Below are 14599 nucleotides of genomic sequence, written 5' to 3' on the forward strand. Positions count from 1 at the left end.
TACTATTTACCCCACCTGCAAAAGTCGAAGCATGTAGATGATACCAGGTAGACCACCAAAAAAGACAGAAGATAGGTTCTATTTTAATATCATAAAATACATAACCAAACTAAATAATGGATTAAGTTGCATATTAATGGGTCCAAAACAAGGGCTCTGGTAGAGGGTGGAGTTGAGTAAAACGTGGCACCATTCTCTTGGCCTGGTTCAACCTTGATTCAATAAGTAAAGAATATAAACGTACTATCTAGTTCAGAAGAAACTTTCCCCTCCCCCAAACAATTGTAGGAGCAAACGTACCAAGTTGACTGCTCATGACTGATAAAGTCATGCCTCGTCTGATGGCTGTCACCAAGTGTGTCTAACCCCCATAGACTACAACTGTCTCATCTGCAAAGGTTTCAATAAAAATGGCTACAACGTGATAGAATATATTATTTTTATATAATGTTTGCCGCGACACTGTAAATACTAGGTATTTCAAATAATAATAAAAAACTTCATTACGTCACTGAATATATCTCTACCATACAACTTACCTCACCCAGCTATAAGTGCCAACCCCTCTTCATAACAAAGTGCTGTCAAATGGCTTCCATTTGAACTGTTGGCACTATATAATACCAAATAATGATCCACAATTTTGGTGTACCTTTGTAACGTATTTTCCGACAAATTATACTGTTTTACAAAGACTGATTTTATGTATTTTTTTTCCAAGCTTGGATCAGGAACACTTTAAACTGCACATAGACATTCTTTGTAATGGCTAGTTGAAAGGGACAGCAGCCCAGTTTACTGCAGTAGAGGCACGTCATGGCGGGCTGGTAGAGGCTCACTCTCCTGCTCATGTAACACCTGCAGCCCTGTCAAGTACAACGTATCGCAGGTTAGGGTAATGCAAAATAAAGCTTTTCCCTACATCACCACACTAGTATTCAATGTCGCGCATACATTATTAGCTGTGATATGGCTCGATGCACTCTGCTTAGTTAATGTGGGCAAGAGTCAGGGTCAGATTGGGATCACAATTTGGCCTGGGCACTGATGAAAAAAGTGGCCCACATTTGCGGGGTGTGGCCCATATTTGCGGGGTGGGGCCCATACTCGCCGGGCGGGGCCCACATTTGCAGGCGTGACCCACATTCACGGGCTTGCCCTTTCATGAAATACACAAGAATGTAAGTGGGACGATATTGTTCTTGGGAAGGACACAGGGCAAAGGTGACAATGTCCTACAAGCTGAGCAACTGAAAAACAGCGAGGCCCCTTTCTATTACAAAATGATTCCTCAGCCCTCCAGTGCCGCAGCATCTGAAAAACCATGAGGCCCCTTTCTTTTAAAAAATTATTCCTCTGCCCTCCAGCGCCGCAGCATCTGAAAACAGCGAGGCCCCTTTCTATTATAAAATTATTCCTCAGCCCTCCAGCGCCGGAGCATCTGAAAACAGCAAGGCCCCTTTCTATCTTTCTATTGCAAAATTATTCCTCAGCCTTCCAGCACAGGAGCACCTGAAAACAGCGAGGCTTTTTCTATTACAAACTTATTCCTCAGCTCTCCAGCGCAGGAGCACCTGAAAAACAGAGAAGCCCCTTTCTATTAAAAAAAATTTCCTCGCCCCTCCAGCACAGGAGCTCCTAAAACAGCGAGGCCCCTTTCTATTACAAAATTATTTCTCAGCCCTTTAGCGCAGGAGCACCTGAAAACAGCGAGGCCCCTTTGTATTACAAAATTATTCCTAAGCCCTCCAGCGCAGGAGCATCTGAAAACAGCGAGGCCCCTTTCTATTACAAATTATTCCTCAGCCCTCCAGCGCAGGAGCACCTGAAAAACAGAGAGACCCCTTTCTATTACAAAATTATTCCTCAGCCCTCCAGCACAGGTGCATCTGAAAACAGCGAGGCACCAGCTATTTGAAAATTACTCAGCCCTCCCCAGCCCTTTACTGCCTCAGGGCAATGGCCTGGCAGGAGAGGGGATAAAGCAAAAACACAGCTGCTGGGCCATCCATGGGAGTGGAGGTGAAGATGGTGCGAGTTCCTAACATCACCTGGCCCCCCAGCGAGACCTATTCTTCCTCGCCCACTATGTCCTGAATGAGAAGGGCTGTGGGTGAGGTGGTAATGCAAACACTGTTTCAGGGCTGCGGCGGCCCCGGAAATGGCGGGGGTGGGGTGGCGAAGTGAAAATGGCTCAATGGCCTGAGCAACACCTGGCCCATTGGGAGGCCAATTCTTGCACACAATGACCCCTCTCCAGCCCACCATCAGCGTGATTGCTTGGCAGGGCAGAGGGTGAAGGAGAGGCCACAGCTGATCATCGCTGAACAGCTGCACAACTAGGCAGCTTTCCTCTCCCTGTCAGTGCTCTCTGTGGACTGGGAAAGGGGGAGAAAAACGGGCCCACAGAGTGCACCAAGACACCGGCCCTTTGGCCCATGCCTGAGTGCCTGCAGTGCCATCCGCCCATGGCGAGATCAACTCGAGCTGTGCATGAACTGTTGAATTCCACAGAGAGCCCGTCCTGGTTGGAGCAGAGGTCACACTTGCCCTGGATACCAGGATCCCTTGCAAGTTCTACCCCCTTCCCTTCATCCCCACCTCCTTCCAGACACAGCTGAGGTACTTCACAGAACTCAAAACTAAAGAGGCATCAGTCAGTCAGCCTTCTAGAGAGAACCACGTACGAAAGTGTGCAGTTCTGCAGCGTCACGCTAGCACAGCAGGTACATGGCTGCAAGATGAGGACTTCAAGTAAGCAATCACAAGTTTTAGTCTCCGAGTCACTCAACAGCCTGCTCAAACTGTCAGGGCATGCAGCATATACAATTCAATAAGTCAGATCAGAGACACCGGCAATCTTATAGAAATTGTAGCATCTCTTTTTCCGTGGACAATAAAAATCAACTGAAAATCTGGCAGATTTTTCCTCTTTTTAGAATATTGCACCCTGGACTGCAGCGCCTTACTTCCGATTTAAACTCTAGTGCTTCATCTCTTCCAGTTCTTGTGTGGCGCATTCCTCCCTTTGCTCTGTCCAGCACAGCACCCCGTCTTCCAGTGCACCCACTAACGTTTCATGGAGGTGGGGTTCTTACATTGAAAAAGCACTTGAAGAGCTTTGCGATTACTTTCACACTCCTGGGTGGGGAATTCCTATCTCCTGACGCCCGAGACATCTAGATTTCTTAGGAGGGCAAGAGGTTTTAATTTGTATTTTGTCCAAAGGACAAGTAAACGGTCTTATGGTAACCCGATACACAGCTGTTAAACCCTGTTGGGCACAGCTTTGTTAATAAGTAGGGCTGAGCAGTTTAATAGCAGTGAAAGGGTCAATGCAAAACCTGGAGCCTGTACTTTATTTTCCCCAGAGCAGAAGAACATGATAAAGCAGAGCTCAAAGTACAGACAGCTCCATAGACTCGTGTGGCTTACAGGCCCTCCCCGTTCCTTTTATTTTCTTCGAGCATTAGACAAACATCGAGCTTCTGCAGTTCTACACTCATAGCACTGGCATGTAAGAGGCTGCCTTATCTGCCTCTTGGCCTCTTGCTCTGACTTGAACTGTATCCCAGAAGGATACAAGATCACCTGAAGGGACCGCATCAACCAAACAGGAGGAGGCATCGCCATCGTCCACAAGAACTCCGTCCGCATCACGACCAGCTCTGACGACACCCTCACAGCCGCCAAACATCTTCACTTCCAGATTCACACCGACCCCAAGACAACACTTAGAGGCACCCTCGTCTACAGACCCCCAGGATCCCGCACACAATTCTGCGAAGACATCACTGACTTTATCAGCCCACACGCCCTCCCCTCCGAGGACTACATTCTCCTTGGGGACCTCAACTTCCACCTGGAAAAGAACAACGATAGCAATACCACCACCCTTCTGGACAACCTCGCCAATCTCGGACTCAAACAACTGATAAACACCTCCACCCACTACGCCGGACACACGCTCGACGCAATCTTCTCCTCCAGCAAACACATCTCCTTCAACCACGCCACAGGACTCCACTGGACAGACCACAGCTGCGTCCACTTCAGCTTCAGAAAAACCACGACACACCACCACCCACAACAAGTTCCACGCAGAAACTGGAACAAAATTACCACCGACCAGCTCACCACATTGCTAAACCAAAACCCCCTGCCAGAGTATCGGACCCAAACCATGCAGCCATCAATCTCGCACAATGGATCACCCGCTGCGCCGACGAATTATCACCCTTGAAAAACCACCACAACAAGCCAGGAAGCAAAAGAGCCACCTGGTTCAATGACGACCTCAAAAACTCCCCCAAAAAATGCCGCACCTTCGAGAAAGACTGGCAAAAAAAAACAACCACAGACAACATGACCGCCCTCAAGGACGCCACCCGCAAACACCACCAGCTGATCCGATCCCCCAAGAAATCAGCATTCAAGGATCGATTTGACAACAACGCCCACAACAGCAAGGAACTCTTCAGCATTGTCAAAGAGCTTACCAACCCCAGCGCCGGCATCAATGACATCACTCCCTCTCAAGACCTCTGCGACTCTCTAGCCTCGTTCTTCCACAGCAAGATCGCCAACATACATAACAGCTTCGGCGAATAACTCACTCCCCTCACCACCGAACTGAAGCCCCCCACCACCACCCTTTGCGCCTGGACCCCGATCAGCACCGAAGACACCATCCGCTTGATGAACTCCATCCACTCCGGATCACCAACCGACCCATGCCCCCACCACATCTTCAACAAGGCCGACTCCATCATCGCACCCCAACTCCGGGATATCATCAACTGCTCCCTCTACAACGCTACCTTCCCAGAAAGCTGGAAACATGCCGAACTCAGTGCCCTCCTGAAGAAACCTACAGCAGACCCCACCGAACTTAAGAACTACCGCCCCATCTCGCTCCTCCCATTCCCTGCCAAAGTCATAGAGAAGATTGTCAACAACCAGCTCGCCGCCTTCCTCGAGTCTAACGGCTCCCTCGACCCCTCACAATCCGGCTTCCGAGCCAAACACAGCACCGAAACCGCCCTCATCGCAGCCACAGACGACCTCCGAACACTACTAGACAACGGGGAAACAGCGGCCCTCATCCTCCTGGACCTCTCCGCAGCATTTGACACGGTCTGCCATAGCACCCTTGTACAACGCCTCAGCAACGTCGGGATACAAAAAAAAGCATTGGACTGGATCATCTCGTTCCTCGCCGGAAGAACCCAGAGAGTCCGCCTCCCCCCTTCAGATCAGAGGCCACCGAAGTCATCTGTGGAGTACCACAAGGATCATCCCTGAGCCCCACCCTCTTCAACGTCTACATGAGCCCCCTCGCTTCCATCGCACGCCAGCACAACCTTAACATCATCTCCTACGCGGACGACACACAGCTGATCCTCTCCCTCACAAAAGACCCAAACACCGCCAAAACCAACCTACACGAAGGGATGAAAGACGTAGCCGAGTGGATGAAGAACAGCCGCCTAAAACTGAATTCAGACAAGACGGAAGTCCCCATCCTAGGATCATCCCCCTCAGCATGGAACGACTCATGGTGGCCACCAGCCCTTGGCAGCGCGCCCAAACCTACGGACCACGCTCGCAACTTGGGATTCATTCTAGACTCCTCCCTCTCAATGACCAGACAAGTCAACGCCGTCTCGTCATCATGCTTCAACATCTTACGCATGCTCCGAAAGATCTTCCGATGGATCCCCACCGAAACAAGAAAGACGGTCACCCAAGCACTTGTCACAAGCCGACTGGACTACGGAAACACCCTATACGCCGGAACCACAGCCAAACTGCAGAAAAAACTCCAACGCATTCAGAACGTCTCCGCCCGACTCATCCTAGACATACCCCGCCACAATCACATCTCCGGTCACCTGAGAGACCTTCACTGGCTCCCCGTCAACAAGAGAATCAAGTTCCGTCTCCTCACCCACGCACACAAGGCCCTCTACGACCTAGGACCCAGTTACCTCAACACGCGCCTGACCTTTTACACCCCCACCCGTCAACTGCGATCGTCCAATCAAGCCCTCGCCACGATCCCACGAATCCGAAGAGCCACCATGGGAGGAAGATCATTCTCCTACTTAGCGGCCAAGACCTGGAATTCTCTCCCCACCCACCTCCGCCTTACACAGAACCACCTCTCCTTCAGAAAACAACTCAAAACCTGGCTGTTTGATAAATAGCGAAACCCCCTCCCCCAAGCGCCTTGAGACCCTCTGGGTGAGTAGTGCGCTATACAAATTTTGACTTGACTTGACTTGACTTGTATGACCCCTGCCTTTTATTCTCTGCTCCACTCTTGCTCCTCATACGGCCCCAAGATCCCAGTTCATCTTCAACTCACTTTACTTTCTCTTCTCATTCAGCTCGTGCACCCCCTTCTTTGCACTTTGCCTTTCCTGTACACATTATGTTTCAACTGGTGCCTATGCTTACACCACCGCACCACCCTCCGCTGCCCTCTCTAACAGCCTGGACACACTCCCCTTGGCCTCTCATATCTTACATCATCCAGGGTTGACATTAAAGGTAATTAGTTTCTCCATGAGGCTTTAATGCAGGCCTAAGGCCACCCCCATTTCTGTCCTTGCACTAGGCCTCTCGTCTCACTTTGTGCCTGCACATGGGGCATTTTGACATACCACGGTAGCAACTACAGCAGCTGTGGAGTTCTTGATGGGCCTCTTCAGTCTGCTGGTCCGCAGACAAAGGCCCTTAATAGATTCGAAAGGGTGGGTGGGTGAGTGAAAGGGTGGGTGGATAGATGCATGGATGAATAAGTGAAAGGGTGGATGTATAGATGCATAGATGATAATTGAAAGAGTGGATGATAGATGCATACATTAATGAGTGAAAGGCTGGATGGATAGATGCATGGATGAATGAGTAAAAGGCTGGATGGATAGGTCCATGGATGAATGAGTGAAGTGAAAGGGTGGATGGATAGATGCATGAGTCAAATGATGGATGTAAGGATGGATGAGTGAAATAATGGATGGATAATTGCAAGGGTGGATGAAGGGATGTATGAGTGGATGGATGGGGTGAAAGCGGATGAATGAGTGGATGGATGGATGAGTGGATGGATCGTTGAATGAAAGGGTGGATTAATGGGTAAGAGATGAAGTAGATGAATGGATGGCTTGGATGGATGAATCAGTGGGTGGCTGGGTGGAAGGGTTGATGGATGGATGGATGGGTGGATAGTTGAGTGTAAAGGTGGATGGAGGGATTAGTGAAAGGGAGGATGGATATATGAGCGAAACAGAAGATGAAGTGAAAGAGTGGATGGATGAGCGAAAGCATAAATGGAGGAAGTGAAACGGTGGAAGGATATATGAGTGAAAAGGAGGGTGGATGAGGTGAATGGATGGATGGACGAAAGGATGGATGGGCGAAAGGAGGGATGGGCAAAAGGAGGGATGGGCAAAAGGAGGGATGAATATGAGTGAAAACGAAGATGTGTGGGGTGAAAAGATGGATAGATGAGCAAAAGGTTGGATGAGTGAAAGGAAGGTAGGATGGATGAGTTTGATCGATAGGTTTGAATATGGAAGGATAGGTTTTGACAGGGGCTTCGTGAACGCTCCACTTTAGCAGCTACAGGAGAGGTGGAGCTCTTGATGGGCCTCTTCTGTCTGCAGCTCGACAGACAAAGGCTCGCAATTAATGTGAAAGGGTGGGTGTGAGTGGATGGATGTGTGGGTGAAAGGAACGAGTGTAAATGTGGCTGACTGGATGAATGGATGGATGAGTGACAGGGATGGTGGATGGACAAAGGATGTTATAATAAAGGAAAAGGTGAATGGATGGATGGGTTACATGGTGTATGAATTAGGGAGCGAAAGGATGGATGGATGAATTTAAAAATTATTGGATGGTTGAGTGGAAGGCTGGATTGATGGATGAGTAGAAGGGTGGGTAGATGGATGAGTGAAAGGATGAATGAGTGAAAGGGAGGATAGATAGATGGATGGTGTGCAAGGGTAGGTGTATGGATGAGCGAAAGGATGGACGTATTGCTGAAACGGATAGGTTTGGTGATGGATGGTTAGGTTTGGATATGGATGAGCGGATGAACTGACATGAACAGATGGACGAATAGATTGGTGAAAGGCTAATGGGTGAAATAATGAGTGGATGATAATGTAAAGATGAAATTCTAGATATCAGTGGGTGAAAGGATGAATGGATAGATGCTTAGCTGGAAGAGACAGCTATTCTGGAGAGGATTCCAATGACTTCTTTTGCTTGCTTGGTGGCATAAGAGCTTTGTATCAAAGTTCGGGGGTATTTTAATTTTCTGGTTACTCTCTTGGCCTTCACTATGCTCCTTTCTCTACCTAGGGATTATCAGGTAGGCATGGTGCTGTTTGCCAGTGCATTCTTACTAGACAGCCAGTATTTGGTCCATAAAGGCCACATTGCCATAGAAATTCCTGGCAGTGAACAAAACTACTTTGTAAAAGAGCAGAATGCCGTCACACACAATGAAGCCAGCCAATAGATAGGAAGAGAAAACTTTAATAAAAACAAATGGTCTTGGTTAACTCAGATTTAATTAGGGGTTCAAATATTAAAGAAAGTCACAAAAGTGCACCCATGATATATGTCCTTGTATTAATGGAGATTTACATTTTTCATGAATTCACATGAATTTCCTTAAGTAGGACAGGAAACCATAATCCTAGAAAATATTTGTGAATTGCATTTTTAGCATGAGCAAAGATGAGTATGCCCCAGCGGAAATCTGTTCTGAGTTTAAAAGTTCAATGTTTCTCCAACTACAATTTCTCCAGACCTGGAAGAAACTTTACTTCTGCTGTTGTCAGGGGTAAATTTCCAACCCTTCTCAGTATGCGAAAAGATTAGAGAAGAGCTGGTGAAAACCCCCAAAATTCAAATCCATCTATATAGTATTAGCCTGACATAACCAGAGAGGCTATTATCAGAGCACTTACGTAATGAGATTGCTGCCATTATTTGAGGGCGCACTACGGGGCACGAAAGGGACAAGTGGATTTTGTTACAGGACAAGTCGAATTATTAAGCTTCCTGTCCCATGGGCCAGTACATATTTCGTTAAATTCCACATCCCTGATAACTCTGCACAGAAGTGGGTTATTTTTATTACGTACCTTAGTACAGAACTGAAGTGTCACACACAAGCATTAAAATGTCACGCATAAACACTAAAACATTGACATGTCACACATAAGCAAGTTGAAAACTTGGCAGCTATGCACCTGCAAACTGATTCACATCAACATGTTACTTTCTCTTTTTCAGACCTGGTGAAGAATTCGGCCTACAGCGCTAGCGACTGCTCGTTGAACAGTTCTGAAAACCCCTACGCCACGATCAAAGACCCGCCCCTGCTCACGCCGAAGCACACGGAGTGCGGGTATGTGGAAATGAAGTCCCCGGCTCGCAGGGACTCCCCCTACGCGGAAATCAGTAACTCCACGCTGGCTACAAAAAATGTCTATGAAGTGGGTAAGTGGAGCACTTCACCATTTAACCTGTAATTTATGTCTCAGACTTGGAAATTCATAGTTTCCTGATTTTTTCGAGTCTTCAGCAGTTAGCAGGCTTACAATGTTTGGTCCTACGAGCGGTTCTCCTTTTGCGAACTTGTGGCAAGTGCTGCCCTCTTGCGCTCAGAATGGAAAATGTAATTCGGTGTCTTTTGCAGGTCGTTTGCTGCGAGTTCTCATGTATTAATTTATTCTGTGCGCCAATTTAAAGTTCAGTGCTTCCCATCAGGGTTCATATGTATCCCCGCTCACAGATCGCCGTCACAGACCAATCCACTGCTAATTCATCACATCCAAAATCTTGGCAAAAAACATGAAATTTAGGGTCCAGGTTCTCATTGATATATGTCGCGACCATCTCCAGTTCTGATTTTTACACTGGATATGGCCCGCAAAACTACCCTCCTCAAAACCTAAGGTAGTGTCCTCAGAGCATCTGACAGAGGAGAAAAACGCATGTCCGTTTATACTGGTATACCGCAGTCCTTGTATGTGACAGCTCGGGCTACAATGTCCTGCTCAGCCACCTTTCAAAGCTAGCATGAGTCTCCTCCCGCCCTCCCTGCATGTCCTTCCGGGTCAGTTACTCCAAGGAACACTAACTAGGGTTACCAACTCGCATGGGTGCAAATTCAGGACGGTCAGTGTAAAAATTCAGGACAAAGGGTCAAAATTCAGGACAAAAATTCAGGACAAAAGGTCAAAATTCAGAACAAAAATTTGGGACAAAACATAAGTTTTACAGACATATCAGAGGAGGTGGCACAATAATATGTAAGTAAATAGACAACCAAAATAAATACAAGTCAAAATAAGTTTATATAAGGTTGAGCCAATTGTGCACTTCACAGTTTTTCAGTATATGCGCAGCTTTGCAAAGCGACATCGGGCCCTTTCTGCAATCAAGATTTGTGCTTGTAACAATAAACATTAATAAATGGTATTTTTTATATTTGTATGTTGAAATCTGTCTTTTAAATGTACAGTGAAAACGCTGTTAGGTATTTTATTTTTATTTTCTCCAGCATGGCGCCAAGACAAAAGCAGAATGCAGGAGAAGGCACACCACATGCTGTCACTACAATTGGGCCCACTGTCATTCTAAAGTGCTAATCAGCTGCAGTCTCAGAATGACAATGGGCCAGTCCACAGGCTGCGCAAGGTCTGGGAGGGGCAGCTGGATGCAGCCTCTGCAGATTAAAAGATAAGAGCGAGAGGCCTGAGTAAAATCTTTTAAACTCACGGGGCCTCTCGCATGGGAAACAGCATTCCTTACTGAAATTTCCTATTTCGAATTTAGTATGATGTCTGTAAGGCGTCCGTAATTTGAGATTCCCAAATTACGGACACCTTACAGATATCATACTAAAATGACGGACGGTCCGTGAAATTTACAGACGATTGGTCACCCTAACACTAACTGGACCGAACCTGCCTAACTTCTAACGTAGTTCTGCGAGGATCCTTCTTATTGTCAATGCAATTTAGCATCCACCTTCAGACCTCCTGAGGACACTTTACTGCCAGTGCCAGAAACAACCGAGTCCACATTCAAATGCACAACAGAAGCCACTTCTTCTAAAAAGCTTTATCCTGGCTCACGCAGACTGTGCCAACTTTGATGCTGCAGTGGCTCTTGAGTCCCACACTTGAACTATATTCAGCCTTATCTTGGTCTACTCTGATATACCCCTCAACGTCTTGCCTGCTTTGGACCATGCCATTGTAGTAGAAACACCACAGCATCTTATCTTGATTCATTAATTCACAGTACACTTGCCTGCCAAAACATTAAGGTCCAGATTTAGGAAGCCTTTGCCGGTAGCGTGGTAGAGGAATGAGAGGTGATTGGAGATCACATGCAGCGGCACAGGCCTAAATCATCAGGGGACCAATCAGGGGCTGTGTTACAGATAGGGTGTCCTATCTCACTCTGTGCAGCAGCACACCGTTAGTTGAATGCATACGGCGCAGACTGTGACAGCATGCTCTAGAACACTCAATGCACTGTTCAGGGTGCAGTCGCAAACTCATGACCTCATATGAGTGAAAAGCAGAGATTCAGCCTCAGTTTGAAAGTGGCTAAGGGATTTTCCTACAGGCGGCGGCAGTGACTGACTGCTTCTGCCTACAGGGGGATACATGGAGAGTCCCCGGGACTTCTTTCCATCCTTCCAAGGGGCACCATCGGGGTGTTGTGACTTGCATCACTTTGACGTGTCACCCACGTCTGTAGTATGACATGAAGCCAAACCCCCATGCCAGTGTAAGAATGCCCCCTTGTAATTGCATTGGCTCGGATTTTGCACCACCATAATCCGCACCTCAAAAGGGGCCGAGCAAGCATCCACAACCCGTTCTGTCAGCCCCTCCTGTAATACCAAAGTGTCCCACAGTGCAAACAACTCGAGCACCCTTCTGTTGAGGCACCTTCGATAATATGGCCCTTGATACCTGGCAATATTTGTCCTATTTGGCACATAGACCATTTGTCGCAATAGTTTAATGCAGAGCTTTAAATGGGCCGGTACTCACCGGTACTGAGTACCGGCACTTCTTAGTTTTATCACTCTAAGTACCGGCACTTCTCACTGCAGAGGAGAGTACCGGTACTCATGAAGCCCTGGTCTCTGACAGCCAAGGCACTTCTGTTGACCTCAGCCGAGCCCACGATGAACTATTCAGCTTGGGCTCATCTGCATACGTGTGGGTGTTCACCATCATGCTGTGTTGCAAACACAGAAATCGAGGCAGCCCGGTGACAGCACTATTCAGAAAGCTGTGGGAGGTAACCAGGTTCAAATGGCTTTAAGCCTACCTGATTATTTTGTGCAAGTGTCTGCTATTGTTTGTCTCCTTGCCTGTGTGCTTGCCTGTGATTGTTTTTGTGTGAGAGAAATACTAGAGACAGGGGGTGATAATAGACATACTCTTTGAAGGTATATTAAAGGAAATGTGTGGAATGCTTGTTTATGCACCTCTGCTTGTTTCTTTCTGTGTCGCTCGAGAATATATGGTATTGTGCCAATCAGCAATTAACCCCTCCCATGCTGGTGACGGGAACCGCTCCGTCACCAGCCTCGGACGCGCTGTGCTGATGACGGACCTGTTCCGTCACGGCGCGCCTGCGCAGCGCTGATTCCACGCATGCGCTGGACGTTCTGTTGAGCGGGCGGGGCCGTGACGGAACCGCTCCGTCATCAGCACAGCGCGCCCGAGGCTTGTGACGGAGCGGTTCCGTCACGAGCATGGGAGTGCCGCGCGGCCCCCCCCTCCCCCTAGCGCTGCGGCGGAATTGCCACCGCAGCGAAGGGGTTAACAGGAGTGATGCAAATATTACAAAACAAGGAACTGTGAAAATATCACCACATTTGGCTTTCGTTGTGCAATGAGTAAACACACCTTCTTTGTTTATTGAAATACATTTCTAATGTGTTTTGGTATGTGCTGCAAGTAGTATATAAGTCAAGAAGCATGTCTTCAACTAAGCACAGCCCCAAGTCCCGCCCACTCGCCACATATAAATGAGTTCCTGCACTTTTTTCTCGTCATTTAAAGCACTGGTTTAATGGCATTCAATCATGGCAAAAACCTTCCTTAAATCCCGCGCGCGTAATCACTGTGGCATTTTATATACTGGAATTGTTATGCTAATTTGAAGGAAGGTGAAAAATACTAATACAAACTTGGAGTTGTGGAGACTTTACGTATTGGAAGACTGCCTTTTTTCATCCTTGCATTTCTCCGTAACTCCAACACATATTAGCCCTTTTTGGACTCAATACATCGAGAATTCTTTATTGGTAAAACAATTTATATCTAATTATTGTAGATGCTAATAATCGTATGCATTTAAAATTCCTTGTGTTTTCTTGTGGCCAGGCTGTTTGAATGCTTCAATCAAGCAACTTTTATAGCATTCAATAAATTAAATTAAAAGTCTTGCGCCCGGTATGATGTATTTTGTTGTCAGTCTTCGTCCCTTTATGCGTGACTACCACAGAATGATGACCAGTGAAAGCTATCGTGTTGAAGCAATTACTGCTGCTCAATCTAAATAGAGAAATAAATAAATAAAAGGGATAGTTGTGTTGCAAACGAACTCACTAGCGTGTGCATGTAGAAGAATAGCACCTTACTTGGGCCAGGTGTGCTATATAAAAACAATAATTTGAATTGGAGATCACTTCCCCCTTCTTCTAGCGCCACCTGGTGGACATTAATAAGTATTGCGCAGTGACGCCGATTGCGTTCTGTTAATGTTGGAAATGTTCTTGTATGGTGATTAGACAACTCAAATACCTCGAGGTAGAGGAAAATCTGCTAAAAACCACAATCTGGACATTGACTTGAGCGTTTATGTGTTGCAACACAAAAAGATGATGGACAGAATGCTGAACATTGTCAAACAATCACCCCAGGACAGAGATCTGGGCCTAAATACATCGTTTTCCCCCTCACCATGCCACCCCAGTTTGGACCCAGCCATATGCAAATCAGTCTTAACCCTGCTCTCCTTTGGAACATTCCAGCCCGAACAGGAAGGTCAGGTCCTCTTTTGACTGGAAACAAGCATCCTGGAACCGGTTCGGGGTCTCACCCTTCATAGCCTGGCTGGTGAGGGGTGATACCCTGAAACCAATCCCAGGATGCTTGTTTCCTGTCCAGGGAGGACCTGGCCTGGCAGTTCATACTGGACTGTTCCCATGGGGAGCAGGGTCTAGACTTATTTGCACATGTCTGGGTCCAATCTGGAGTGGCATAGTGAGCAAAAGAACGATGGATTCAACCCAGATATCCTGACTAGGGGTGAGTGACTGTCAGCACTCTGTCCATCATCTTGTTGTGTTTGCTGCGCTTTTATGTTGACCCATAAATATCCACAATTTATCTTTTTTCCTCTATTGAAAGAGGAAGAGGGGAGGGAGGGAGTTCAGATTCAGAGAACCCCCATATTAAAAGAATAAAGGCGTACTATTTTTCATTCATTAAACTTTTTTTATGGTTCCATCAAACATTCTGATAATTCCAGATCA

General features: G+C 47.1%; 1 protein-coding gene across 1 annotated transcript in view; it reads left to right on the top strand.

Annotated features, from left to right (window-relative positions):
* MEGF10 (multiple EGF like domains 10) overlaps window positions 1-14599 on the top strand; it is a 293827-nt gene that overhangs the window by 273504 nt on the left and 5724 nt on the right. The window contains exon 24 of the mRNA XM_078675602.1: window positions 9316-9522. Coding sequence (XP_078531728.1) covers window positions 9316-9522 — 207 coding nt within the window. The remainder of the gene's footprint in view (window positions 1-9315; window positions 9523-14599) is intronic.

Source organism: Lissotriton helveticus, chromosome 2_1 (genome assembly GCF_964261635.1).
Source record: "Lissotriton helveticus chromosome 2_1, aLisHel1.1, whole genome shotgun sequence".
In the NCBI taxonomy this organism is placed as follows: Eukaryota; Metazoa; Chordata; class Amphibia; order Caudata; family Salamandridae; genus Lissotriton; species Lissotriton helveticus.